Source organism: Patagioenas fasciata, chromosome 20 (genome assembly GCF_037038585.1).
Source record: "Patagioenas fasciata isolate bPatFas1 chromosome 20, bPatFas1.hap1, whole genome shotgun sequence".
NCBI lineage: Eukaryota > Metazoa > Chordata > Aves > Columbiformes > Columbidae > Patagioenas > Patagioenas fasciata.
Genome location: NC_092539.1, coordinates 1,814,116 through 1,841,541, shown reverse-complemented (window position 1 = coordinate 1,841,541; position 27,426 = coordinate 1,814,116). Strand labels below are relative to the sequence as shown.

Below are 27,426 nucleotides of genomic sequence, written 5' to 3'. Positions count from 1 at the left end.
TTTCTGTGAGATGTCAAGGGCTGCTTTGGAGCCCGGGCCCAGGGGACTGGTGTCCTGACACTGAGTTTTACAGCCCTTTGTACTCTACTGATGATGCCGACTCTGCTAAAATATCTCCTGGTAGCCAGGGCTTCCCCTCCAACCCCAGCTGCTCCGTGCGCCACCCCTGGCTCCTCCATCACCCCAGCTCCTCCTGCTGCTCTTGGGATCTGTTTTGTGCAGATCGATCTGGAGATGGAGAACCACTGTGTCACTGGCTCTCCACGTCAGAGCCTGAGGAGCACCAGGAATGTGTTCGTGGGGCTGAGCTCCCCTGTGAGATGCTCTGATGACAATGAAGCAAGCGGCTGCTCCTTTTCTCTCTAGAAAGCACAGGGACAATGTGAGGAAGTTTCCTGTAGGTGACAATGGATGTCCCTTGACGCTGCTGTCAGCTTGTCCTGGCTGTCACAGAACAGCGGTGGGAGAACCAGCGGCCTGATCTGGCAGCATCCATAAACTGACACGGATTTAGCCCAGACTGGGCCATACAGGGGCTTAGCTCCTGATGTGTGGTGTGACCTGCTCCCCACCAGCCTTTGTTCAGGTGTCACCTGGCTCCGGCCCTGGGTCCATGTCCCCTGTGACAGTAGGTGGCCTGGCCTGGCCTGGTGCCAGGGTCTCCTGCTGGAAGTAGAGGATGGGAGCACCTGTCTTGCTCTGTCCTTGCACGCCCATAGGTGGTGCTGGGTCCCGAGCGCTGGGAGCTGCCTCATACGAGCTGCTCGGCTCCTGCTTCACCTTGTGATGTGGTTTTCCAGGGCTCCGTGTCACCAAGGTGTGGCTATAATGTCCCCAGATACTCTTCTGGTCTGTCCGCTTGGTGCCAGCAATTTGCTGACACGGGCTGAGCTGCAGCAAACCGAGGACACATCAGCCGGGAGGAGGAGAGCTGGCTGCTCCGCGTCCTCTCCCACCGCACAGCAGCGTGAGTTCATCCCCACTGCCGGTGTCCCCGTGCTGCGGTTGGGCCCACAACATGCCTGGTCACTCCAAGCACACAAACCAAGGATGTTGCATCACCTGCAGCCACAGGTATTTACGGCTGGACTCAATGATCTTGAGGGTCTTTTCCAACCAAAATGATTCTGGGATTCTATGTTCTGTCACCAGCAGCCACAGGGTCACTCGTGTGTGTCTGGAGAGGGTGAGGGCTGGGGAAAGGGGCAGGGAGCAAGGCTGGGGCAGTGTGTGGGGGCCCAGCCAGTGTCTGCTGACGGGCATGAAGAACGGGAGCTGCAGAGGGTGCGGGATGTGGTAGGTGAAGGCAGAGAGGAGCAGGAGGAGCAGCAAAGCCTCTGAGTCAGGAGGGGACACTCACTGAAGTGTCTTTGGCCTCTCCCACAGCTCCCCAACCACTCAGCTAATTAAACCAAAGAAGGGGCAAACAAATAAACAAGAAAAGATCGAAGACGTGAACGCATCCTTCCGCCTCGCTGCAACACTTGGCAGAGGAATGGAGCCATTTTCTGGTGCTGAGCCCCGGCGGGGTTTGCCCTGCTTTCTCAGAATTTTTCAGCGGCTTTGGAGAAGAGCCAGCACCCTGCTCCTCCAAGGTAAGGCACCCTTCCAGGTGAATTTGGGGACGCGGGGTGGTATGTTGCCAAACTGCAGCACTTGGGGTGCTACCCTCAGGGGTGCAGGAACTACCTGTGTGGCTGGAACACCTGTCAGCCAGGACCAGCTGAACCCTTTCCCAGGTCTCACTCCTCATGCCAAGGAGTCACCTGCTATGCCCAGGGCCACCAAGTCCTGCAGCAAAACTCCCCACACTCATGTCCCACAGTGTGATGCTGTGGCCAGGGTGATGCAGACCAGCTGAAAAGCTGCTCCCACCCTTCTGGGAGCATCCCCCTTGGTGAAATCCTGCTTGACCCTGTGCCAGCTGACGTGGCTGGAGGGCACAGCCCCTGACACCCAGCCACTGCCCAGTGTGAGCCATGGGGCTCCTGATGCTCCCCGGCTTGGGGAACAAGGCTCCTCAAGTCTGGGGCCAACAGACTCTTACAGTCTGGAATACGCTGTGACAAAGGTACAAATCTCACCTCTACGTTTGTTTTTGTTCCTGTGGTGGGTGAGGTGGATATCACTGCCAGCTGGGCCTTTCCCAAACCCCACTGCAGCTCCCCAGATAAAAGTACGTGTTATAGGAACACCCCAGCCCAGAGGTTTGGCCTTGCGGACACACTGGGGGAGCGACATGGCTTCTGGCTTCCCTGTGCCGGTGCCACGGACACCGGTGGGTGCCACAGCCCTGCACCCCTCCAAACCCCCAGGGCCACGGGCAATGAGCCTCCATACAGCCTGGTCTCACCCTGGCCCCGTGCAGGGAACCAGAAGTGCTGAACCAGCATCACTGTACTGGAGAGACAGTGCCAGCTGTCACCCCACTCCATGTGTCCCAGCTCCTGCTGGGGCAGGGACAGCTCTTAGAGAGACTTGGAATTTGGGAATGGCTGCAATGGAGGGAGATGACACTGATGTCCCCATGTCCATATGGCATCCCCGGACCAGAGCCCAGCCCAGGACAGCTCAACTGGGCTTCATGTGTGAGAATGACAAGTGTCCAGCATGACCTGAGCTACCACAGGCGCATGAGGGCTCCCAAAGGAGACAGCGGGGAACTGGTAGTCCCAGGGACCTCCACCTCTTTGTGGACATTGGCAGCACCTGGGGACAGTGTGACCTGCTCAGCGGTGGTGGTTTTACCATCATGACATGGGGGGGCACTTCTGGTCAGGAGCTGGGAGCTGCTTCACTAGAAGGGCCTTGGGGTGGTGGGCAGTGTCCTGCCTTGCCCAGAGCTCATGGGGACAGGAGGCACCATCTGACAACACCATTTAGCTTGCTTTTTTTTTCTTCTTTCTTTTTTTTTTTTTTTTTGGTGGGTTAGTGTGTTTTTTTTTTTTAGTCTTTTTGTTTGCCAATAAGCTCTGATGTTAGAGGCATCTTACATTCATGTATGCAATGGCAAACTGCAGTGCTCTTAGCTCAACTTCTAACTGCTGGGAACATTGGGACAAGCAATCAAAAAGTTATTGGAGAGCACCTAGAAAATGAAGAGATAAGTAGCATTTGGTCTAGATTTGTCAAGAAACCATGCTACCAACCTGACAACCTGGGTGACAGCCACTCTGGAGCCGAGTGAGAGGATAAGCCCAAGGTACCACGAACCCTTAGGAAGGGGAACATGGGTCAGCTGCTGGGTAGGTGGGATCCAGAATTGGCTTTGGGGTGTCCCTGGCTGATGCCCAATGTGTGCAAAAGCAAATATCACCTTAGGAGCACATGGGTCTCTGTCCTGACTTGGGTGCTCTGAGCTATCGCAGCCCCCAGTTTCAGGGCTGGTCTTCCCAGGACTTCATCTATAACTTTTATGGAATAATTTAAGAGAGTTGGCAAGGTTGTGGTTGAAAGCGCAGACCCATTTTGAGTCACCACTTTCGGAAAGGTGATGAGAAGTGCAGAGCAAGTGCTGAAAGCCCAGAAGGGAGCAGCCAGGATGGCGGGGGCACAGGAAGGAGGAAAGCCTGAAGGACAGGAGGCTGCAGCAGCAGTGACCTCCCTGGAGCAGCTTCTCAGGAGCTTTGCCGAAACTTTGAGGAGAGTGAGGTATTGCAGAACACCACAGCTCAGTGACATGAGATGACCTAGCAGGGGTGAGGGGATATGGGGTGTCTGGCTGTCCACAGCTCATCCACCACTGTGGCCAGGGGAGCTGTCTCCATCATAGGATCACAGAATGATTTGTGTTGCAGGGCTCTTCCCAGCTCCTCCAGTTCCCCCTGCCATGAGCAGGGACATCTTCACCAGCTCAGGTTGCTCAGAGCCCCATCCAGCCTGGCCTGGGATGTCTCCAGGGATGGTTCATCCACCACCTCTCTGGCCAACCTGGGCCAGTACTTTGCCATCCTCAGTAATTTACCACCCTCAATTTAAAATGCTTTAAAATGTACATTATGCTGCTAGCTGCCCTTGTCCAAACCAGTTTGGCAGCTCAACGGAGACCTCCCATAGCCAAAGGGCTTCCTGGTTTACTGCAAATAACCTCCAGCATTTGCTGAGGGACACCTCCATCACGTCACGCTTTCAGCTTCTGCCTTGTTTCCTTATGGCCCTGCTGATTGCGTTGGAGGCAATCAAGCATCTCTAGAGCTGGTTACCTCAATCTCCCTCCTGTGTTGTCCTCAAGCACTCACTGTGACACTCAGGAAAGGGAAAACCTGCCCTGAGGGTGTTTCATCCCCATTTCCGTGTGCTCCCTGATCTCAGGAAGAAAAAACCCTCAGGATGCCCAGGGCCTGAGGAGAACCCCTGTCTGGGGCTCTCGGGAGCCAGATCTGAGACACCCCAACCTCACCTTCCGCCTTGGTGCTCTCACCCCCCAGCGACACAGCTGGTGAGCCAGCAGCTAACAGCCTCAACCTCCTGGAGCATCCCTGCTCCAAGTCCCTCCATCTCAGCACACGCGGAGCCCAGCACTGCAGCATCAGGCAGCTCGTTCTCATCCCAGCAGGTGTCCACTCCCCAGGCATTGTCAATATTGAAATACTGATATTTTTATTGATATCATCAGTCTTGGAGATCTCACGAGGATGGTGCTAAGCCCCATCCGAGCACCCCAGGGCCAACAGCCACTGTGCTGTAGCTGTGCACAGGAAAGGGGAAAGGGCTGGGGTGTCTGTGGTGGCACAGGGCATGTCCCTGCCCCAGAGCACCCACAGCTGACAGGTGGCACCGAGACAGTCACTGTCAGGGCAAGTGGGGCATGTTTTTAATGATACACACCAGGAAAGATGATAGAGAGGAGGAAAGGTCTGGTCTGCTGTTTGCCAGCTGGGAACAGCAGGTGTGGGCACCTCAAAGGCAGCTTTAAATGGCCCCAGTTCTGCCAGTCTTGCTGGAATCGGGCTGGAAGGGGGGCTGGAGCTGGTGCTTGCTGGGACAAGGTGCAGCAAAACCCAGGGTCCAACTGGAAGGGAAACGGGAGGCAGGAGCATGCAACGCAGCTCACCCAGAGACATGGGACGGGCACAGAGCCACCAGCTGCACCTCCCAGCCAGAGCTGGAATGACCTTCTGGTGCAGAAATTAAATGGCAGGGAAATGAGAGACTCTCTTATGACCCTGAGTCAGAGTGTTTTCCTCTCAGAAGGCGCGGGGAAGATGCTGGCAGTGGAGGTGATCTCACTTCACAAACACCAGTCACCCCAGTGAGTGGCAGTAATGGCCGGGCTCCAACACCGCAGCGCCTCCACACCGGCCCCGCAACTTCCTTCTGGGTCTCAAAGAGTCACGTCGAGGGGCATGGACAAAGAAACATATGCCAAAGCAGATCAAATAGGGGTGTGTGTACTCTAGTCATACTTCTCCGTAACAGATTTGTCCACTTGCAATCATAAGAATGAGACATCTAGGTCACTTTTTCAGTTAGGAGCAAATAGCACATTTAGCTCTCACCAGGGCATGTCCCGAAGGCAAACAGGGCTCGTCAGCACCCAGGGCCCGCGCGGAGCATGAGAGCGGGTGCTGCTCTGTGCTGGGCACCAGCTCCATGCTCGGGCACTGCGTCACCCTGAGACCCGGCCCATGCTGTAGCAGGCGGACACCCCTCTGGGTGGGATCGCCCAAAGAAGATTGAGGACCAGACTGTGCGTGGCACAAAGACAGCGTGTTGCCACCCTGCCAGAGCCCAGCATCGCCTGGGAGAGGCTACAGGGTGCACATGGGGCAGGAATGAGGGGAAACAGCCTTCTCCAACCTGCAGTGCCACAGTGGAAGGAGAAGGGGCCAGCGCTCAAGCCGTTCAGCAGGAGGAAGTAAAAGCTAAGGTAATTTCCTAATTAGCCTATCAAGGGAGCAGGTGAGGGTGCAATAGGGGCTGTGTGCTATGCCAGGTGCTGGGGACATGATGCAAGTTTGGGAAGATGGTCTCCAGTGAACCTTCTGCTTGGTGCCGAGGGGGCTCATGGGGTCTGCCTCCCCCAGCTTGCTGAACCTTCTCCTGCCACCACCTTTTTGTTGCCCTAAAGTTTTTGCAGGGAGGATTCTGTCAATAAAGTTATGAAGCCATTACTTGTGACTTGGCCCAGGAATATCTAGTGTAAACTGAAGAAGTATTACCTTTTATCAGATTTTTTAACTGAACTGTTTATAAATAATGTTACCTCTCCCAGTGAAGCCTCTGTTCTGGCTCCAACTGCTGTATCCAGCCTGGGGGTTCTGTGGGATGGCAGTTGGGCGCCAGGAAAGGGGATGGTGGGAGAACGGGGGTTCCTGGTCTCCCCAGGCTGGGCAGCTCAGAGGCTGCAGCTCGCGCTGGGTTTCGGGGACATGGAGAACGGCAGCAGGTGGAGGAGCGCCCTTCAAACCAGAGCTTCTTTGAGCCCAGACCCAGCGGTGCCACATTCCTTCTGCTCAGGAACAGCCCCGTCCCACAGCTCTGCCCTGAGCCCAGCCAGCCCTCCGGCGACAGACAGGCTGTTTGCTCAAGGAAAGTGCTGGTGAAACTGGTTCTTCTGCTTTTGCACATCCACATTTCCTCCCAAGAGGAAGGTGGACGCTCAGGACCCCAGAAGCTGGATGAAGGGATGGGGGATGTCTCCTGGCCTCACACATGGCTGTGAGGTGTGCGGCTGCTCTGGAGGGAGCGGATACATCTGCCCACGTTAAGGAACTTGTGTGCCACAAACATTGGTGAACAAAGTACCACCAGGTGCAGTTGCCCACGTTCTGCTCCGTGGTGTCCACAGGGTGCTCTGAGCAGCTCGGCCCCAATTTCCAAGCCTCTGGGGCTGTGCCCATCCCAGGAGCTGGGCTGAGTCTGGTCCTGCCATCCTTGCTAGGCCCAGGTCCATGGAAGATGGGTGATCGAGGGCTCTTGCAGTTCCCAAGCTTCAGGGCTGCTCCAAGGTCCCTTGGAGAGAACACAGCTCCTCGAGGGACCAGAACCCTGAGGAGGTAACACAGAACACGGGTGGGACCACAGTGCCATGTGTCCCTGTGATGACACATGTCCCCACCTGCCGTTCATGAGGGGTCCTTTTCTCTCAGAGGCTGCAGTGGTGGACCTGGAAGCATTGCAAAGGCAGCATTTGGCGTGTGGCCCCAGCTGCACCCCAGTTCCCTACTGGGACAAGCTGCAGGCTGGATGCAGACCCACGGCCCTCCCATCCACCCCTTCTTTGGACAGCCCAGGAGAGCCTGCCATGGACCATGGCCAGTGACTGCTGCGTCACCTTAGTGCCAGCAAAGTCCATCCTTCGCTGCCCTTGTGCTCACGTGGATCAGGGCCGTTCCCCACTGGGCTTGCCCTGGCTGGTGGCAGCAGGTTTGCCAAAAGGCTGAACCTGGCAAAGAGACCCAAATTCCTGGGAACGGGGACAAAAACAGCAGCTCAGACAGTCCCGCTGCCTGGGATGAGCAGATGGAGTCACCACAAGTTGAGGGAAACCACAGCTCCCTCCCAGCTAGGAAATCATTACCTGTCCTTCTGGTGTGAGAGGAAATTAAGATTTTATCACATAGCCTCTGGAACTATTTATTTACTATGGAAGAATCAGGAAAAGTAAACTGACAACTGAGTAAAAAGCAAACTGAAACTGAGTTGCTCAGCCCAGGTTTGGAGCAGCAGCCAGAGGGTTTGGTGGGCTCTGGGTGCACACAGCCACGGTGCTGCAGGTCCAGGAGGGACCAGGGCTGGTCAGTGCTGTGTGTCTTGCATGGGGATGAGTCCCTTGGCTCAGGACAGCCCTGGCCCAGCCGCTGTGGGGGATTTCCAAACCTGGGAAGGCAGCAGACACTCATTTGACCCCTTCCAGTGAAGCCATTTGAGTCCAAAGGTTGTGTGCTGTGTGGAGGTGGGGATGCAGGGATGGTGGCATCCTCTGGCCTCCAGCCATCCATCCCACCAGCACCTGAGCCACACTAAGGACATTGCCATGGGGCGAGGGACTGGCGTGGAGGTCCAAGCCCCGGCCGGCCTGCAGCAGGGCATGGCACAGGCACCCAGCTCGGTGCGAGCTGCAGAGAGATGTGATCTGAGACAGAAACCCCCGGGGACTGCTGTAGCCCTCGTTCTGTAGGGTGGTGCTTTGGTTTCCGTGCACACAGCCGGACCTCGGAAACCACCGTCCCTCCAGTCTCAGGGAAGGAAGGATGCATGCAATGAGGGCTTCCCAGCACGCTTTTCCTTTCTGGCATCACTGTGTTTGACTCAGCTGAGAGAAGGCAGCTGGGAACTGAATCTTTTCATCCAGATCACCCTTGTGATAGCCTGGGCAGCCTCTTGTCAGGGAGCTGAATCAGTAGGAAGCAGCTTTGCAGTGTCACCCAGAGAGAGCAGGTTCCCGCATCCACCAGCTTTCCCTGTCCCAGGGGCTGGGGCTCTGCGGCTGGATGTGACACCCTCTGTGCTGTATGTGACACCCCCTGTGCTGGATGTGACACCCTCTGTGCTGGATGTGACACCCTGTCTGTGCCACTGAGCCTCAGACGCATACCCGTAGAGATGGGAGGCTGCTGGAGGCTGCTGGAGGCTGCAGGAACCTGAGTGCCCCTCGCTGCTCTGATTCTCCTTAGGGTGCTCAGGTCTGCAGGGACCAGAAGCTGGGTGACACATGGGGAAGGGGTCACCACAGTCCCAGCTGGGCCGTGAAGACTTCTTGGCCCTCTTGGTTTCTTGTGTGATCCCTGACAAAGCTCAGCAAGTGTTGCTGAGATCTCCCTGGCAGGGCCATCCTTCTCCTCCTCTGACGGGATTTTCCTTCTCGTTGTAATAAAACTTATTATCAAGACACCTGCCACTCTGTGTGTGATCTCAGGGCATTGGATACTGAAAATATCACTCTCACCTCTTATAGACCTTGTAGAGATTTGTAATGGAAATATTAAGACTGGTGAGAGCAAGGGGAGAACAGAAACGTGTGTGTCAAAGTACAAAGAAACAGGGAGATAAGGGTTAACAGGAGAGGGGTGTGCTAGTTACTGCAGGGCTCCTATGTGTGATTTCATTCAAATGAGGAGGAGGGACTAATTGGCCAAAGATAAGGTGTCAGGAAGATGCTGAGCTGAGCGATAAATATACCTGTAACACAAACAAGGGAACAGATATTAAAGAGTTTTGGCTAAGACTGATTAGGTCTGAGATAAAATAATGGGGAAAAGATTTTCAAGTAAGATCCACTTCCAAAGGATATAAAAGACGAGTCCAAGCTGGGTTTGCTGCTGGCAGCGGAGGAGCACAGAGCAAGGGCTCAAAAACCATCTCAGAGCGATCCCACCCGGGCACACACCTGGGTGCGCGGCTCTGGGTGTGCCGGCAGGTGAGCTGACCTTACTTTGTGTAAAATAAAATCACCTTTCCCATGCCCTCCTCTGCTTGGTGCCGTGCTTCTTTTGCTCCTTCCTGGTAGTGTTGACCCGAGCAGGAGGGGTTGCAGGACCTGGAGCACAGATCCGACCCCATCACGGCCGTGCCAGGCTGCTGGGCCGCCAGCCTCTCCTTCCTCCAGCCCCCCGCTATTTTATCCTGATATTGCTTTTCCCAGGCAAAGATCCGATTATCCACCAGGATTTCTGAGTTAGACAGCTGGAGACACTGTCAGCCCAGGGACAGCCTTTGGAGCTGATCTGGCAGCTCTCGCTGCCCGGTGTTCCCAGCTGGCCATGTCCAAACACCTTTCTCCTGGGTTTGAGTTTGCAGGAGGTTTCACCGTGATGTTCACTAACAAGAAGCACTTCTCTGCTGCCATCGTCGGGGCGCTCGTTGCACTCTCCATCATTGCCCTTGTTCTCAGCCTGGTGAAGACTGAAGATGTCACCTTGCCACCCACAGTCAAGGTGAGCCCAAAAGGGGGTCCCTGAGCACCACTGCAGACACTGGTCACCTTGGGCAGGTTCTCAGAGACAACAGCTGTTCTTCAGGGTTAAGAGGTGAAGGAGGACGTGGTAGGACCTGCCTTGTAGTAGCTGGGTGGGTGTTTCCTTGCCATCTCAAGATGCAGACAGAAGAAATGCAGCCTGGTCACCTCCAAGTCAGGGACGGAAGCCTCCACTGAAACTAGCCACCATGCTGTGTGTTTGACATGTTTTGAGGAGCTTATTTTGGGGCAGATGCGGAGGGCACAGCCCTGCCCCACTCCCTCTGCCCTCCCAGGACACTGCACCGCAGGGTGACACAATTCCCCACGGCCTTAGCTCCTGCCAGCTCCCCCAGCCTGTCCCACCCCGCTCACACCACAGCACGAGCATGGCAGCTGCTCCCCGTCCCCTCCCTGCAGCTTGGCATCGCACCTCAGCTGCTGGAAGAGGTTTTGGGGCGAGATGGGGGGCTTTACGGGGAGAGACACATGGCTGGGTGCTCCTGGACCAGCATAGACATGAAAGATATGTAAGCAAGAAAAAATTTTTTACAAAAGCGTGAGGAAACAACCAATAAAATGTTTGTGTGAGCTGGTGTTGCTGTACAGACTTCAGGAGAGGGAACAAAAAAGTCCCTCGATTGCTGTGAGCAACACCCGTGCTGAGGCCACACACTGTCACCACTCTGCTCTGCCATGGAGCAGACAGCTCTGCCCTACAGAGGTGGTTTTGGGGGCATCTTCTGACCTGACCACCCTGGCAGGGCTGTGGTGGGGCCAGGGGTGTGCTGCTGCTCCTCCCACCAGCACGGTAATGATGGTGTCACGTTTTTTCCTTCCAGTATGGGATGGTGTTTGACGCAGGCTTATCCCACACCTCTCTGTTTGTCTATGAGTGGGATTCAGACAAGAAGAACAACACCGGCGTGGTCAGCCAGAGCTTGTCCTGTGACATCCAGGGTCAGTGTCCCCCAGCCCTGGTGTTGCCCCACGTGTTCGTGCGGTGGGTGGGATGACCTGGCCTCCCCCTTGCTGACCTGTGCACGCTGGTCAGCTCTGTCCATCGGGCTGTCACTGCTGGCATGGTGGGGAGCCCGGCTTCAGGCAGGGTGGCCCCTGACTCCCCACTGGCTTTGCTCGTGGTTGGAGGGCACTCAGCACCATGTAGTGCCCACGCACTTGGTGGGATGGACACACCTTGGTGTTGCTCTGGATTTTCATTCCTCCACCTTGGACTGCCCCCAGCCACCCAAGCTACTATCCTGGCTGGGGAAGGTCTTACCCACAGAGCTGGGGACACTCCTGAAAGCATGGGAGATGAGGGGATCCATAGAAGAGGAACGTGAGCATGGGTCAGTCATGGAGAAGCATGCTTGGTTGCTAAGAGGTGACAGACCTCACTGCTCTGTGCCCTCTTGCTCCCACATCCTTGTCCCAAATCATTCCCTTCAGCCTGTGCCAGCCTGAGTCTCTTCCAGGGAAAGGCATATCGAGCTATGCCAACGATCCCCCAAAAGCCGGTGATTCCCTAAGGGAGTGCCTGGATAAAGCCCTGAAGATTGTTCCTGCTGCAAACCGGAGAGATGTCCCAGTGTATCTTGGAGCAACAGCAGGCATGAGGCTACTGAGGTATCGCTGTGGGGTGTGGGGGTGACGGAGCAGTGACCACTGCCAGGACACCGTGTCCTGCACGGGGCTGGGCTGACAGGAGCTCCCAGCTCTCATGCTGCCGTGAGCAACTGGGGATGGAGACAAGGCAGCCCAGTGGGGACACTGGAGCGGCTGCGCTGTCCTGAGCTATTGGCCCTGAGGCTGCTCAGAGGGGTCCATTGGCATCCCCACATCCCAGGAGGGTGCTGCTGGCCCAGTTCCAAGCAAGAAATGCTTCTCAGAGCTCTTTGCTTGTTCTTCATTATTGCATAAATACGAGGGAGTTGAGATGGCACCAGGTGATGTGTCATCTGCCCAGATGGATGGGTGCAGGGGGTGGAACAAGGCAGAGTTAGGAGGCAACAAGGTGCTGCAGGACCTGCCTTCACCTTTCACCAGCCCCCATTAGCTCTCTGCAAATGCCAAGTTTCATTTCATGGCTCTTGGTTTTATGGTTACAGATATCAAAACTTATATCTGTGCCCTGGCAGTCAGACCCCTTCCCTGGGAAGGAGCTGGGTCACAGCCTGAAGGTTACTCACTTCAGAGGGCAAGCAAAACCAGCAGCCCCGAGACATCTTCCCTCACCCAGAGGTCTGAAACCAGACTGGCACCTTCCCGAAAGACCCACTGGAGCTCAGAAGCCAGCCCTGGCTTTGGTGCGATCAGTGGGTGATGTTCAAACCTGGGCTTTGCAGCACAATCCCCTCTGGCCTCCAGCACTATGGAGATACTTTGATAGGGAAGGGTGGTCTGGCAGAGCTGTGACTGCGATCAAACTGCACTGCAGGGAAGAGTTGCTATTGCTCCTGGATTCGTGATGCCAAGTCTGGACAGCTGGGGTTTATGCTGTATGAGCAGCTTTGATAAGTTATGTAGCAGGAAACATCATTTCACACAAACTGCTTGTTGTAAAAAAACTAGAGTATGTGGAACTGGGAAAAAAACAGACTGTTCCCTTGTGTTCCCTGTGAGTACTGATACAGCTGGGTATGTGTGCTGACCTTTGAGTCCTTCTTAGGGAACAGAACAGCTCAGCCGCAGACCAAATCCTGGCCGAAGTTGCTAAAACCATGCAAGAGTACCCCATGGCTTTCAAAGGGGCTCGAATCCTCACGGGAGAGGAGGAGGGGGCGTATGGCTGGATCACTATCAACTACCTGCTGGACTCCTTCACCAAGGTGGGAGAAGGGTGAAACGCCCACTCCTTCTTTGCTGATACAGTTTTTCTGATTTTTCTGAAGCTTGCTGGTCACAGAAGGAAAGTTCTGGGTTCGTGGCTTTCAGGAACGACCGTGGGGAAGCAGCTGGTTATGCTCTGGCTTGTCTGCAGTGAAAGAAGGGGGAGAAATTAGGGATGGGGGTGTTCCTAGTAAAAGCTGAGGGCACATCGCCACACCATGTGGCCACAGTGTCTCCTGGGGACAGCGAGGGTGGCCATGCAGCCCAGTTTGTTTCTGCCAGGCTTGGCCTTGCTGCCCAGGAAGGTCCATCTCTGAGTGGGACAGGGAGGCCCCAGACCTGGTTCAATGTGCTGGTCTGAACAAAGCTTGAACCAAACCTCCTCCCTGCCACCCTCTGTCCCAGCACTGCCACAGCTCCCCACGGTGCCGGCACCGTCGGGCTGTCAGGGGGTTTCTGTCTGTCTGTACCTCTGCAACTGCTCTTCGGGAAGGGCAGCCCTCCAGGCCAGGTCCCCACCAGCACTTTGGTCTGGGGACTGGTGCCTCGGAGCCATGGAGCCCACAGCACGCTGCACATCCAACAGACAGGTCCATCTCTGGTTTTAATGGCTCTACTAAATGGCCAGGCTGGTTGGGCAGGACAGACAGTGGGGTCTCACCTGCAGAAATCATTGAATTGAACACCCATTGAATTTAGTAACAAAACCTTGTTGACTTCAATGGAATGAGGATTTTGCTCATGCTAAGACCAGCCGTGCACTACTCCTCTTCCTCCCGTCCTTTGGCAGTACTCCCCCAAAGCACACACGTGGCTTCATCCAGAGGCAGCCAACATTTTTGGAGCACTGGATCTTGGAGGAGCATCGACTCAAATCAGCTTTGTGCCCAAGGATTCAGTGATAAACTGGAATGAAGCCTCCAAGCTCACACTGTATGGATATGACTACAACATCTACACACAGAGCTACCTCTGCTACGGGCAGAACGAGATGCTGAAACACCTGGCAAAGGAATTAATTGCGGTGAGAGGGGAACTGGGGGGTAATGGCACTCTGCTCTCATGATGCCAACCACAGGCTTGTTAATGCATTAATTAAGAACAGGCAGTGCTCTTCCAGAGAGCCATCAGCAGGCACTGAGGGCAGGGACAGACTCTTTGGAGTACGAGATGTGGAGAAGACAAGGGAAGCAAAAAGGGCGGCTCAGGAGAGATCTTCTGGCTGCATGCAGCTGCCTGCACGGGGGGGTAGAAAAGGCAGGACCAGGCTCTGCTCGAAGGTGCAAAATGACAGAACAAGAGGTGATGTGTGGAACGTGAGAGTTTATGGCCAGATGCAGGAGAAACCTTTTCTCAATAAGAGTGGTCTAATATCAGAATATGGCCCAAAAATGCTGTGGAGTTGCCTTCTCTGGAGATGTTCAGAGCTTGACAGGACAAGGCAGTCTGATCCAGCTGGTCATGGAGGGAGTTGGCACAGGTACTCCTACAGCTCCTCCCAAACCTCAACTACTCTGTGACTGCACAGGCCTGAGAAAAGTGGACCAGAGATCTTTCTCAGGGCATTTTTTGGAATGTCAGGAGAAGAGGGTCTTCATGGAGCTGCGTGTCACCAGGAGGAGCAGCCTTGGCAAGCTGCTTGCTCATGCTGCACAGCCAGGAAGGTCCCAGGAGGTGTCCCTGCCTGGGGCTGGAGCTGGAGCTGGAGCTGGAGCTGGAGCTGGAGCTGGAGCTGGAGCTGGGCTGGAGAGGGCTTTGCATGCCCCAGACATGTCCTGCTGGCCAGGGGAGAGACGTGCTGAGTTCGTGAACTTGGTTGGTCTCCGTGGGAGAGGGAACGACACAAAGCAAAGTGAGAATTAGTGTTGAGCTCAGGCTGGGACTGCAGGTTGCTGACAAGAGCAGGGTCACAGCAGGAGAAGGTGCTGCGGAGGCGGGAGATGTGCCTGTGGCTCTGGGGTGGGTCCTGCCACCCAGCATGGCCACCGAGAGGGTCAGGAGGCGGCTGCAGCTGCGATTTTACTGTTCCCAGGAGTCGTCCTCCAGCACGCGCGTCGATCACCCGTGCTACCCAAAAGACTACAACGAAACCATCTCGCTGTCTTCCTTCCACACCAGCCCCTGCACGAACCAGAGCGACCTGGCCCTCGGTGACAGGAATGTGACCCTGGAGGGCAGGGGTGATGCCAGCGGCTGCCTGGCTGCCATCAAGAAGCTGTTCAACTTCTCGGCGTGCGGCCAGAGACAGGACTGCACCTTCGACGGCATCTACCAGCCCCCGGTCAGCGGGCAGTTCATCGTAAGGCAAATCCCATCCTCCCACCTCCCCAGCAGAGCATGTCCCCAGCTGCTGTGGTGTCCCCATGTGCCCCATGGCACTGTCACCTCCTTGCAGCAGAAGCAGGGGAAGAAGCTCCCAAGTTACCACTGCCCCAGGACTCACCGGGGATTGCTGGCATCTGGCTTTCCAGCCAGCTCTCCAAAAATCGGATCATGTTAATGAAACAGCTGCTTAGTCAAGTTTTCAGTAAAACAAACAGCTTAGTGAGGAGCCTTCAGGCTCTGCCCACGCTCCATGTGCTGCTGTAGCACCTACACCCCCAGCCCGTTATCTCTGGTGGGACATGGACAATGACACCCTGGGACTATATGAGGGAGGGACAAACCCAGGGAAGGACAAACGCCATCTCCTGCTTCAAGGGAGACAGGGGCAGCTGCCGTGGGGGTTTCTTCACTGTAGCTCAATGACATTTCTGCCTCTTGCCTTTCAGGCCTTCTCTGCCTTTTACTACAACTTCAAGTTTCTCAACCTGACCGAGGGGCAGTCGCTGGCCACTGTCAGGGCAACCATCGAGCATTTCTGCACCAGAAGCTGGGCAGATGTATGTTCCCCATGATGGGAGGCTGTGGGGGAGTCCCGGGGTGGGGGAGGAGGAGCGGGGACCCCTCCAGGACAAGGCTCCTGAGCTGTGCCTGACACAGCAGAGCTGTCCCTGAGCTCCGTGTGGGAGCCAGAACCTTCCTGCACCCACCCTTGGGGACCCTTCTTGTTCATGCAAGATGGGAAGGGGCAGCCAGGGCAGGTGAAGGTGGCAAAACCTCCCCTCAGCACAGGGACTGGGGATGGAGGCGGGTCTGTAGCACTGGAGGATGCTGAGAGGAGAGCCAGCTGCTGGCACCACACTGCAGATGAGTCAAATGGGGACAGATAAGATGTGCTGGGACCACCATGGAGCAGAGAGCAGGAGCTCATTGCTCGAGGAGGCTGAGATGGGAGAACCTGCAGCAGGAGGAGCTCCTGTATGTCTGTTTTCACATGGAGTGTAAATCCTCCTCAAAGGAGGAAGACAGGTCTAAAATACCTACAGGTCAGACCTGTGTGGACAGGTCTAAAACACCTGCCTGGTCCAGGAGTCTTGTTCTGAACACTGGTGGCTGTGTAGCGTGGTGCCTCATACGGCACTCACCAGGGCATTGTCCCTGCATGGGAATTGCCTGCAAATAACTCCCTTTCTCCCCAAAAACATCCCCACCCCAGCTGTCTTCTAGTTACCCTGAAGAGAATCCTGAGCGACTGCCTAAATACTGCGCCAATGCCAACTACATCCTCACACTCCTCCTCGACGCCTACAAGTTCAATGAGACCAGCTGGAACAGCATCTTCTTCCAGATGAAGGTAGGCAGCAAACCCACCCCACAGGCAGGAGTATCATAGAATCATTTTGGTTGGAAGAGACCCTCAAGATCATTGAATCCAACTGTTAACCCACCCCTGGCATTAACCCATGTCCCTGAGAACCTCATCTCCACATCTGTCCAGCCCTCCAGGGATGGTGACTCCAGCACTGCCCTGGGCAGCCTGTTCCAATGCCCCACAGCCCTTTGGGGAAGAAATTGTTCCCTAGATCCAACCTCAGCCTCCCATGGCGCAACTTGAGGCCGTTTCCTCTGGTCCTGGCGCTCGTTCCTGGGGAGCAGAGCCCGACCCCCCTGGCTCCAAGCTCCTTTCAGGCAGTTCAGAGATCAGAAGGTCTCCCCTCAGCTCCTGTTCTCCAGCTGAACCCCCCAGGTCCCTCAGCCGCTCCCATCACACTTGTGCTCCAGCCGCTCACCAGCTCCGTTCCCTTCTCTCAACTTGCTCCAGCACCTCAAGGGCTTTCTTGTGAGGGGCCCAAAACTGACCCCAGGATTTGAAGTGGGGCCTCACCAGTGCCTAGTAGAGGGGGACAATCTCTGCTCTGGTCCTGCTGGCCACACCAGTGCTAGTATCAGCCAGGATGCTGGTGGCTTCTTGGCCACCTGGGCACACACTGGCTCATGTTCAGCCACTGTCACCAACACCCCGAGGTCCTTTTCTGCCAGGCAGCTTTCCAGCCACTCTTCCCCAAGCCTGTAGTGCTGCCTGGGGTTGTGACCCACGTGCACAAGCACTTGCAGAGGCAGTGCTGGGGAGAAGAGCTGGCTGCCCACACGGGGTGCTGTGAGAACTGGGGTGCAGACAGCCCTGCCTGCCCCCATCCCAGTGTGGCACTGGGTGTGGGGGCAGCTTCTGCACCCTGCTGGGGCCATGCAGGAGTAGGTGGCCCTGTGCCATCGCTGTGGCTCCCCTGCAGTGATAACTCATTGTCCCCTCTCTCCTCGGGCAGGCGGGGAGTGCCGACATTGGCTGGACACTGGGCTACATGCTGAACCTCACCAACATGATCCCAGCAGAGGCTCCGGCACAGGTGAAGGGGCACGTTCCTTCCCTGTGGGCTGCAGCCATCACCTTCATCATCCTCACGCTTGCCATGGGGATTGTTGCTCTGCTTCTGCTCCTGTGGGTGTAGGAGCCTGGCAGCATTTTGGAGCCTGCCAAGTGCCATCAGGGCTGGAGGGTCATCTGTGCTGGGGTACCCTGTACTCCTACCTGCATGACTGGCAGCCTGAGGCTGGGTCAATGACGCTGAGCACATTAACCTCTATGGCACTGAAAAACTCAGGTCTGACCTCCCATGGGACTGGCTCCACCATGCGGACAGGCACTATGTGAGGTTTCCAGTGAGCTCCAATCTGTGGAGACCTGCTGGGGTCAGCCTACACACCACAGAAACCTCAGCCATGTCTGTCTGCCTCCTGACACCACTACGCCTGGCAGATGTGGCCTACATCCCACCGGCTGACACGTGGGGCTGTGGAGACCCAGCCTGGCCGTGGCGGAACTCCCTGGGCACTGGATGGTTGGTGCAGGGCTGCAGGCACATGGTGACATGGTGCTTTCTGCAGTGCTGGCTCTGACTGCGGTGACCAGCAGCAGGAAGGTCCCTGGCAGCTCTGGCAGTGGAAGGATGTGCCAGGCTCTGCGGTATCTGCTGGCTCTCCTGAGGGTGCAGCGTTTGGGCTTATCTGATGGGCTTGGAGACAGAAGGCAAATCATGGAATCATAGAATCACAGAATAACTTTGCTTGGAAGAGACCCTCAAGATCATAAAGTCCAACTGTTCCCCCAGCTCTCGCACTGCCCCATGTCCCTGAGAACCTCATGTCCGTCTGTCCAGCCCTCCAGGGACGGTGACTCCAGCATTGCCCTGGGCAGCCTGTTCCAATGCCCCACAGCCCTTTGGGGAAGAAATTGTTCCCCAGATCCAACCTCAACCTCCCCTGGTGCAACTTGAGGCCGTTTCCTCTGGTCCTGGCGCTTGTTCCTGGGGAGCAGAGCCCGACCCCCCTGGCTCCATGCTCCTTTCATATAGTTGTGGCATCCAAAGTTGGAAGCATGGTCCATGCCTCCCCAGAGGGTTCATCTCATCATCTATCTCATCTCATCTCATCTCATCTCATCTCATCTCATCTCATCTCATCTCATCTCATCTCATCTCATCTCAATCTCATCTCATCTCATCTCATCTCATCTCATCTCACTCATCTCATCTTATCATCTCATCTCAAACTCAAACTCAATCTCATCTCATCTCAATCTCAATCTCATCTCATCATCTTTCTTCTGTAATAAATGGATCCATGTTCCTGATCATCTTCTTGGAGACAACGTTGTCCCATCACATCACAGAATGGAATGCTAAAACTGTTTTGGTTTAGCAGCACTTTAAAATTGATTGTGGTAGATCACAGCTGTTTAACAAAATTGTTTAAAACAATTCAATGGGATTTGTTATAATTAAAATAGCAACTTGATTATAGATTCATTGATGTCAAGGGTCACACCGTACTCACAAAAGAGAAAGTTAATTCACTTACATACAGACACACACAGAGGTATGATTAAAAGCTTATGTATGAATCTATAAACACACACATACATTAATCCATGGATGTTTGAATATATTCATACACACTAACCTGTAGCTTTGTGCATATGTATGTGGAATACAGGTGGAAGTATACCTATAAAATGTCCCTCTCAAACAAATTGCTCACTTCAACGCACTGGCATTCCTTATTGGGTGATTCATTGAAACTCGAGGAATCTGTCCTTGCCCACAGCTTCACAACGTCAGTTCATCATGAGATGCCTCTGAGGGTTTCCCACCTCGAGAATGAGCCCACCATGATCCAGGAGAGCTCTCAGGTTCTCACTTCAGGATTGCTGTTTATAGGATCGCAAGATCGTTTACTTCGGTCAGTGTTTGTTCACTGTAGCCATCCTTAGGATTCCCGAGTTCATATTCTGGAGCATCCAGAACTCTCTAGCCGGTATTGTTCTGGTACCATTTCGCTCGGGCTGAGTCCTGGGTGCACTGGGCTGCCAGCAGTGATGGTCACCACCTTTCCCAGGCAGAAACGGTTCTGTTCCCACACGGCAGGAACTCCAAGAGCACCAGGAGCGTACTCCACCTTGTCTCACCACACTTGTGCCTCAGTTTCCCCACCTTTCCTCCACTTACACTATGGGGCATTGTTCTTGGCAGAGCTATGGAACATGGGGGGTTGCCTCAGCACCCCATCTCACTGCACTTGCACAATGGGAATTGTTTTCCCCAAATAACTCCTGAGCGCCCTGGTAGCTGGGTGGTGGAGGGACCCAGGAGAGGGCAGGGGCTGCAGCCCCAGCAGAAGGCCTGGACACGGTGGTGTCAGGCTGAGATTCCAGCGGGATGCTGCTCCTGCCCCAACCCCGCTCCTGCCTTTGCTTTCAGTTCTGCTCATTTGTTATCTGCCCGGGGGATGATTCATCTCATTCGCTTGCTGGCAGCAAGGAGCCGACCTTTGGCATTTCTGCAGGTGTCTCTCATCATCAAAAAAACATCGTAAAAGTCAGCACATGGGGAAACACCCATTACTTTTCTCATGTACAGTGACGATTTTATTATTTGTCTCCCAGGTAAGGGCTGACGGGGACTCGAGGGAGAGTCAACACAGCTCAGTGCTACCAGATAAGGCCCTGGAGACCTTGCAGTGCCAGCAGGGCATGAGGACAGGCCTTTTCCTCGAGAGCCAGGGTGTCCCACCTCACCCATCCACTGCTTGCCGGGGAATTCCCCGAATACACGAGGGTGGCCCTGGGAGCTGCCCCTGACATGTCCCGGCAACGTTCCCAAACCACCCCGTGTGTTGGAAAGGGAGGGTGAGATACCTGCCAGGCACAAACGTGGGGTGCAGCTGGGCCACAGGAGCCTCGTGCAGCAGAGCAGGGGGCTGCTGCCACCCCCACCTCGCAGGGCTCCCCACGCCTGGGCAGAGCCCCTGACCCATCTCCTGGGCCAGCAGCTCCCCACAGTCCCAGTGCCGCTGCCCCTCGGCTGGCGCTGGCCATGAGCGACACAAACGCTTGTCCTGGGATGGGTCAGGACATGTCCTGCTGCGGCTGTAACCAGCCCCGTGATGATCCCGTTGCTGCCGGATCCTCCTTCTCCCTCCCTGCCCTAACATCTCCAGCCACTCTGTGTCACTATGGTCCCCACGTCCCCAGCACTGAGCCCCTGCCCCACAACAGCCACAGCCTCCCTCCTAGAGCATCTCCAACCAGCAGCGAAGGGAAAGGAAAACCACACAGCACACAGCTATAGGGAGGATTTTTTAAAGCCTGTGCCGGTTCCAGCTCAGCGGGCCAGGACACAGGTGCCCCACGTTGCAAGTCCCCAGCTCCTGGACAGGTGGGGACAATTCCCCCGTCTGCAGCTCCTCACACTGGAGCAGCAGCAGCAGCACTAAGTGGCTCCAGGAGCCCCTGCAGCCAGCACTGCTAAACCCTCTCATAACCGGAGAGGTTTTTCTGGCAGCATGTGACTGTGAGCAGGCAGAAGATGAGGATGAGCATGACGGCCAGTAAAACTGTGGCTGCAATCCAGTTGCTTCTCTGGAGCCCTACGACTCTCTGAGGAGTCTCTGAGGGAATCATGTTGGTGAGATTGAGCATGTAGCCCAGAGTCCAGCCCACGTCTACGTTAGCGACCTGTGCAGACAAAAAGGAAGAGAGGCTACAAGGTACCAGGCAAGCTGGAGAGCTAGACAAGACCTTTGCTGTTGCACCCCCAGGTCACAGAATCACAGAATCATAGTACAGTTTGTGTTGAAGGGACTTTCCCAGCTCATCCAGTGCCACCCCTGCCATGAGCAGGGACACTGGCAGTGGTCCCTGCTCCCCCCGCATCCCCTGATCCCCACTCAGGCAGGGGCAAGGTGGGCACCACCATTTCACGGCACAAAGTGGAAGCTGGGGGCTGCTGGCCACTCTCCTACCTGCTGGACAAAGTGGATGTTAGGCCACGTTGTGTGGTTGAATTTGTAGCCCCGCAGGAGAAGGCTGAGGGTGTAGGCGCTGGCTGCACAGGTGTCGCGAAGGTGGATCCTGTTCATGGTGGGGAACTCCTTCCGCACCTGCAGCGGTGGAAGAGCAGAGGGGCTGCTGGCACAGAGCAGAGCTTGGGGCAGGTAACAGCCCCATGGTGCATCTGGGAGAAAAGATGGGGAGCGCCAGGGCTCGGGGGGCAAGGAGGGGCCAGGCAGCTCTCCCAGCTCTGCCTGCCCAGAGATCTCTGTGCAGCAGAGGACGAGCTGTGGATGAGCCCTCAGGCAAAACATGGGCAGGGGCTGGGATCTCCTAGGTGGGATCTCACCTTCTCCCAGCTGCTGTTGCAGAATTGCCAGATAGAGGCATTGACCGAGCTCAGCGACTGCACTCCAGTCAGGTTCAGAAAGTGAAGGTTGTAATAAAGCCCCGAAAAGGCCTGCGGGTGTTTAAGAGCAAAGGCAGCAGGTTAGTGAAGCACCCAGGCCACTGCTACCCCCCGGACCCTTCCTCTGGCTGCTCCTCAGGGGTCCCCAAGGCCACCCCTCAGCACCACAGGGTGATGAGGGCCAACCCGCTGGGAAGGAGCCCTTGAGCTGCTCCCCACAGCGACAGGGCTGGTGCTGTGACAAGAGGCCAGGGTCTGCCTGGCAGGCTGGGGAGCACCCTGCCTGTCTCCGTGCATCAGGCACGTCCCAGCTTTCAGGGCTGGCACTATTCAGACTTTCCTCCTACAGCAGTTTTCCCGGGGTCCTGGCCAGCCCCTGGTGCCCCAAAACCCTACACCCCAACCACAGCCACGCCAACGGAAGCTCCTTACAAAGAACTGTCCCCGCACGGGTGGCTGATAAACCCCGTTGAACCCGCACGTCCTGTTGGCCCCACAGCTGATGTTGAAGAGTTTCCGGACAGCGATGCTGCACGCCCCTGGGTCCCCTGTCCCTGTCACCGTGAGGACCTGCGCAGGGCTGGATGTGTTTGGTGCATGGACACAGGGACTGTTGTAGAGGTCTGCTGTGGTGACGTTCTCCTGGTATCCGTTGGGGTAGCAGGGGTGTGATATGTGCTGGGAAGACAGGTTGCCCTGGAGAGAGCAGGAGCCATTAGCATCACCCTGGCACTGAGGATGAGGATGGAAAGGAGACAAAGCCCACAGACACACTCAGGTGCAGGACACTGGCATGCTGGCCCCACCACCCATGGAGTCTCATCCATGGGACACAGACATAGAATCCTGGGGACAAGCATGGGACGACCCCACTGTGGTCAGGGATCAGCGACACTGACAGTTGCATGGGCAAGGCCTTGGGTGTTTGTACCCTGTGCTGCATGTGGACCCATTTTGTCCCCACTCCTCCTTTGTAGGGTCACCAGACTCAGGGCAGAGCCAAGGCTGAGAAGCCATTTATTCAAAACCAAAGCAGACACTTATTTCTCTTTGCAACATGGTCTTCTGTCCATTCCAACCAGCACAAACCAGCACTGAGCCCTTACCCACAGCCAAGCTGCAGATATGAGGATCCCCTGTGCAGGACAACACCTCCCTTTACTCTCCCATGCCCAGTGCTTACTGCTGAAGACCAGCATGTTTGGATTTCTACCCATAAAACCAACTTACTCATTGCCTTACTGGTGCTAAAACGTCTCGCTGGGTCTTCCCAACCTCCCAGCACCCAGCAGGTTCCATTCTCCAAGACTGGCCCCTTCCAGCCCCCTGTGGCTGATGCTGAGCTGACACAGCCCCTCTGTCCGGACAGGGACGCAGATCTGGTGGGCAAAGCGGCCCCCACCATCCTGGCAGCAGCCATGGCCAGGCGTTCTGCTTTGGGGTGTCCATCTCCATCTGGGCTCAGTCCTGCCCTGCAGCTGGGACACCCCTGGGATGGCTCCTGCCATGGTGCCCCTGTTGTACCCACTGTCGTCACTGGGGGCTGCGCAAAGGCACCCAGCCCAGCGCCCGCCGGCCCAGTGTGGTGCGAGCAGGGCTCAGGCTGCAGAGGAGGAGCAAAAGGCTGGAGCTGGTTACCTGGTGCAGAGCTGCCAGCAGCATCTTCAGGGCCTGGGTCTGCCCATAGCAGAGGTAGCTGTGGGTGTAAATGGAGTAGTTGGTCCCATACAGCCTAAGGAGGGCTCTTGTGCTGCTGTCTTCTATGGTGGTCCCAGGAAGGAATGTGATCTGGGTTGAAGCCCCACCGAGGTCCAGAGCTCCCACCAAATCTTCTGCCGGTGGGTGGGTCCACTGTCCTGTGAAGGAGAACTGCCCCACACCAGGAGTCACCCAGGGGGACCCAGCACGGGGCAACCACAGCCCAGACCACAGCACAGCAGGGTGGGGGACACCCTCTGTCCAGTGCCCCAGCCCGCACCTTGACAAGGGTCTCCATCAGGTAGTTGACGGTGATCCAGCCAAAGGAACCCTCCTCATTCCCCGTCAAGATCCGAGCTCCGCGGAAGTCCACGGGGTACTCGCCAATGGCCTTGGTGATCTCGGCGAAAACCTGCTCGGCCTTGGTGCTGTTCTGCTCCCTGCGCAGGGAAGGAGATAAACCCCATGCAGTGGAGGAGGCGATGGCCGGGGAGCTTTCAGCACAGGGCGAACAGCAAGAGGCTGCCGCCTTCTGCCGAGGAGCGGAGCTGCCCAGAGACAGGCACATCCCCTCCATCGCTGCCCTGCCGCGGTGCCTCTCCTGCAGCCGCCAAATCCCTCGGCCACTGAGCTGGGATTCTCCCTGAACAGCGGCCTGTGGGCTGGGCCTGGGCACGTGGGAAGGTCCAGGCAAGTCTGGCCCGGGAGGCTGATCCAGCCCTGGGGCTGCTGCCAGGCTGGTGCTGGGGGTTTCCCCACAGGCACAGCTGCAGATCCCTTGGACACCCTGGCGTATGCAGGCATGGATGTTCTGCCCATCACCGTGGCCTGCGTGGGCAGCAGTGCCCTGTGCCCCCGGCCCCTATGTCCCCAGCCCCACCGTGTCCCCAGACCCCCGTCCCAGCCCCCTGCACCGGCTCCGATGGACAAACACAAGGTTGCTGGGGCAGGGGGAGCAGGTGGTCGGCTCCGGGCAGGGCCGCTACCTCAGCAGCCGCATCCCCGCTGTGGCCCCCAGGTACGTGGGGGTCTCCCGCTGCTGCTCTGCCGGGACGATCTCCATGGCCTTGTCCAGGCAGGGCTTCAGGCTGGCTCCAGCCCCTGCGGGGTCGTCTGCGTAGCTGGAGATGCCAGGTCCTGCAAGAGGGCAGCGGGGATGGAGTGAGCTTAGTGCCACCCAGGATGTCCTCCCATTGCCCAGGCCAGGGAGCTCTCCGGATCTTCTTGGCAATACCCAGATGTCCCAATCACAACCCAAAGCTCCACTGTGTTTCGTGCCATACAGATACCAAAAAGGGAACTGCTGACCCAAAGAGCAGTTTGGAACCATTTACAAAAACCAGCAGAAACCCAGTAATGTTTAGGGATTTCTGCAGAGGTTTTAGGAGGCCCCGTGGGAACATGAAGCTGCATGTTATGAAAGCAACTGTGAAGAGCTGTTGTTGGAAGAAAAGCCAAGGAAGCAGTTGCATGGGAGAAGGAGCAAACTCTGCACATCCAGCATCCCATGCTGTGAGTTGATGCACAACCACTGGCTCCAGGAACCGAGGTCACTGGCGGTCAAATTCCTCACCCACCTCTGGATCCCCCAGTTCCTGTAGGGCTCCCTAAGGTACAAACTACGCCCCCTAACACTTTGGGTCTTCCACCAGACCATCGCTCTTTGGCCCAGCGCAGGCTGAAGGACTCAGATCACCAATGATGCTGTGAGAGTCTGGGACGGTGACCCAGGAGGCTGGAGGAGAGGGACAGACACATCCCAGCACACTCACCGGACACGGTGCAGGCTTCAACCTGGGAGACGATGCCGGTGCCATTCTCCTTGTCCACAGGCCATCGGTAGATGTAAAGAGCCGTGTGCGTGGACCCGGCGTCAAACACCAGCCCGTACTGGGGAGGCAGAGGCGACATGGGGTCACATTATGCTCAGGGCTACACCAAATGCCACGGGGTTTTCTGAGAGGTTCTGCTCTCGCTTTCCCGTGCATGAATGCAAGCAGCACAGTTTTAAACATCCATCCTCCCTTTAGCAGCCCCGCTCCACCTCTAACCCCCCTGGTTTAGCCATTCAAGGGAGTTCCAGCTCAGACAGGGAAGACGGGCAGGTCAGCAGGGTGATTTGCAGCGTGGGGGGGAATCCAGTACATCCCAAAGGGCTCAGGCTGCCAAAGCTGCTCCCAGACTTTGGGAAGTGGCAAATCCCACAAACCCTGACTATTTTTTAACAGTCTGCAAAAGTCAGCAGAAAGCAAGGAAAGATGTAAACCCACCACGTGCTCTGGACAACTGAAAACAGAGAAGAGAAAGTGTCTGGGGTGGAAAACAGAGCAGTCCCGGGAAAAGGGCTGCTCTTTTCTTTAACAAGGAGGTAGGACTGTGTTTTAGGAGGGGTGGTTGATCTGCCCAGTGCTACATTGATTAGGTTAAGCTCTGAAAAGCTGTGTTGGTTACAGGCAATTGGAGAGGAAGGCAGGGCTGATGGAAGGATTAGGGGTGGAAAGGGGCTGTTGGTCACTCCCAAGCTCCCCCAGGTCCCACCGGGCACCTACTTTGTTCCTTGTCGGAAGGGCAGCATCCTTGGCCGCGGTCAGCACCAGGAGGAAGGCGGCCACCCCCAGCACTCCCAGCACGGCCGCCGCGCTCCAGCCCAGCGCCCCGAGCAGGCCGGTCCGCATCCCGGCGGGCTGTGGGGAGGGAGGCTCTGTGCCAGGGCAGCCCCAGCCCGCCTGCCCCCGCCACACCTTCCCAGCCCCTCCCGGGCTCCCCTTCTCCCGGGACCCGCACATGCCCAGGGACACGGTGGGGACACCATGACCCTTGGCCGGCAGCAGCGCAGCCCAGGGCCGAGCGCGGCTGGAGCCGGGCGCTCCCCCGCCGGCAGCGCCGGGACGGGGCAGGGCCGAAGGCTCCCGCCTGTTCGGCCCCCGGGAGAGCGGCCCCCACCGTACCTGTTCCGGACACCCTGCTCTCCTTCCTCGGGCGAGGGTGCACCGAGCCCGCTGCTCCCGCTGCTCCCGCTGCCCGCACCCCCGGGCACAGCCCCGGGGCAGTCCTGCCCGCCCTGCCCGCGCCCGGCCCCGCGGTGCAAAGCGAAAGTGCGGCCTGGGCCGGGCTCGGATGTCCGGGTTGGGGCCCGGCCGGGCCGGGGCGGGGGCTCGGCGCTGCCTGCGGGCCCGGCGGCGGCTGCTGCCTGCACCTCTGCCCCTGCCCGCAGCCCGGCCTGCATGCCCGGGGTGGGGGCAGACAGGACACTGGCCGTGAGGAGAGGTCCCTGGCTGTGGGGACAGATGGGACCCTGGCCATGGGGACAGGTGGATCCCTGGCTGTGGGGATAGGTCCCTTGTGGGGACAGACAGGACACTGGCCATGAGGATGGGTCCCTGGCTCTGGGAGTGGGTCCCTGGCCATGGGGACTGGTGGATCCCTGGCTGTGAGGATGGGTCTCTGGCTGTGGAATCAGGTTCCTGACCAGGGGGACAGGTCCTTGGCCATGGAGATAAGGTTGCTTTCTAGCTGTGGGGACAAGTTCCTGGCCATGTAGATGTGTTCCCTGGATCTGCCAGGTCCCTCCTGTGTGTGTTGGCCCCTCTGCCAGCCTGTCAGTGCCCGCGGTGGGGCAGCGTGGGGCACGGCAGAGCCCGGTGACAGCAGGGCTGCGCTGGCAGCCTTGGCCCATGCTTTGCCTTGCGGGGTGTTTCTGCAGCAGGTCTGGGACAGGGATGTTTGTGGGGCTCCCAGATCTCAGCCGCTGCCCTCACCCCAGGCCCAGCCGGCTCACAGGCTCCCCGAGGAGGAGAGGTTTGTCATGAGCTTCTCCAGGTGCCCCCAGCACCCCGTGGCTGGAGCTCTCCCCGGCAGAGCCACTCCTCCAGCAGTGAAGTG

The 27,426-nt window shown here is 56.9% G+C and overlaps 2 protein-coding genes across 2 annotated transcripts; one reads left to right on the top strand and one right to left on the bottom strand.

Annotated features, from left to right (window-relative positions):
• Positions 1-1,495: 1,495 nt before the first annotated feature.
• Positions 1,496-17,902, top strand: LOC136110506 (ectonucleoside triphosphate diphosphohydrolase 8-like). The gene is made up of 10 exons (XM_065853974.2): positions 1,496-1,595; positions 9,742-9,878; positions 10,741-10,858; positions 11,377-11,527; positions 12,570-12,729; positions 13,521-13,754; positions 14,763-15,029; positions 15,502-15,612; positions 16,269-16,406; positions 17,377-17,902. Exons 1-10 carry the CDS (start codon positions 1,496-1,498, stop codon positions 17,557-17,559), a joined length of 1,599 nt encoding a protein of 532 aa, XP_065710046.2. The 3' UTR covers positions 17,560-17,902.
• A 2,829-nt stretch (positions 17,903-20,731) lies between these two features.
• On the bottom strand, positions 20,732-26,653 carry LOC136110431 (ectonucleoside triphosphate diphosphohydrolase 8-like). The gene is made up of 10 exons (XM_065853857.2): positions 26,493-26,653; positions 26,094-26,228; positions 25,317-25,434; positions 24,531-24,681; positions 23,825-23,984; positions 23,485-23,715; positions 22,279-22,542; positions 21,787-21,897; positions 21,410-21,547; positions 20,732-21,122 (listed from the first exon to the last, which is right to left on the bottom strand). The coding sequence occupies exons 2-10, from the start codon at positions 26,217-26,219 to the stop codon at positions 20,913-20,915; spliced, it is 1,509 nt and encodes a 502-aa protein (XP_065709929.2). The 5' UTR covers positions 26,220-26,228; positions 26,493-26,653; the 3' UTR covers positions 20,732-20,912.
• Positions 26,654-27,426: the final 773 nt, after the last annotated feature.

Excerpts from the sequence above, each read along its gene's own strand:
- LOC136110506 (XM_065853974.2), top strand. The coding sequence starts at position 1,496 with ATGGAGCCATTTTCTGGTGCTGAGCCCCGGCGGGGTTTGCCCTGCTTT. Across the intron at positions 10,859-11,376 it reads CTTGTCCTGTGACATCCAGG|GGAAAGGCATATCGAGCTAT; the intron begins GTCAGTGTCCCC and ends AGTCTCTTCCAG. Across the intron at positions 11,528-12,569 it reads GCAGGCATGAGGCTACTGAG|GGAACAGAACAGCTCAGCCG; the intron begins GTATCGCTGTGG and ends AGTCCTTCTTAG.
- LOC136110431 (XM_065853857.2), bottom strand. The coding sequence starts at position 26,219 with ATGCGGACCGGCCTGCTCGGGGCGCTGGGCTGGAGCGCGGCGGCCGTG. Across the intron at positions 25,435-26,093 it reads CCCTTCCGACAAGGAACAAA|TACGGGCTGGTGTTTGACGC; the intron begins GTAGGTGCCCGG and ends CTGCCTCCCCAG. Across the intron at positions 24,682-25,316 it reads TGAAGCCTGCACCGTGTCCG|GACCTGGCATCTCCAGCTAC; the intron begins GTGAGTGTGCTG and ends GCCCTCTTGCAG.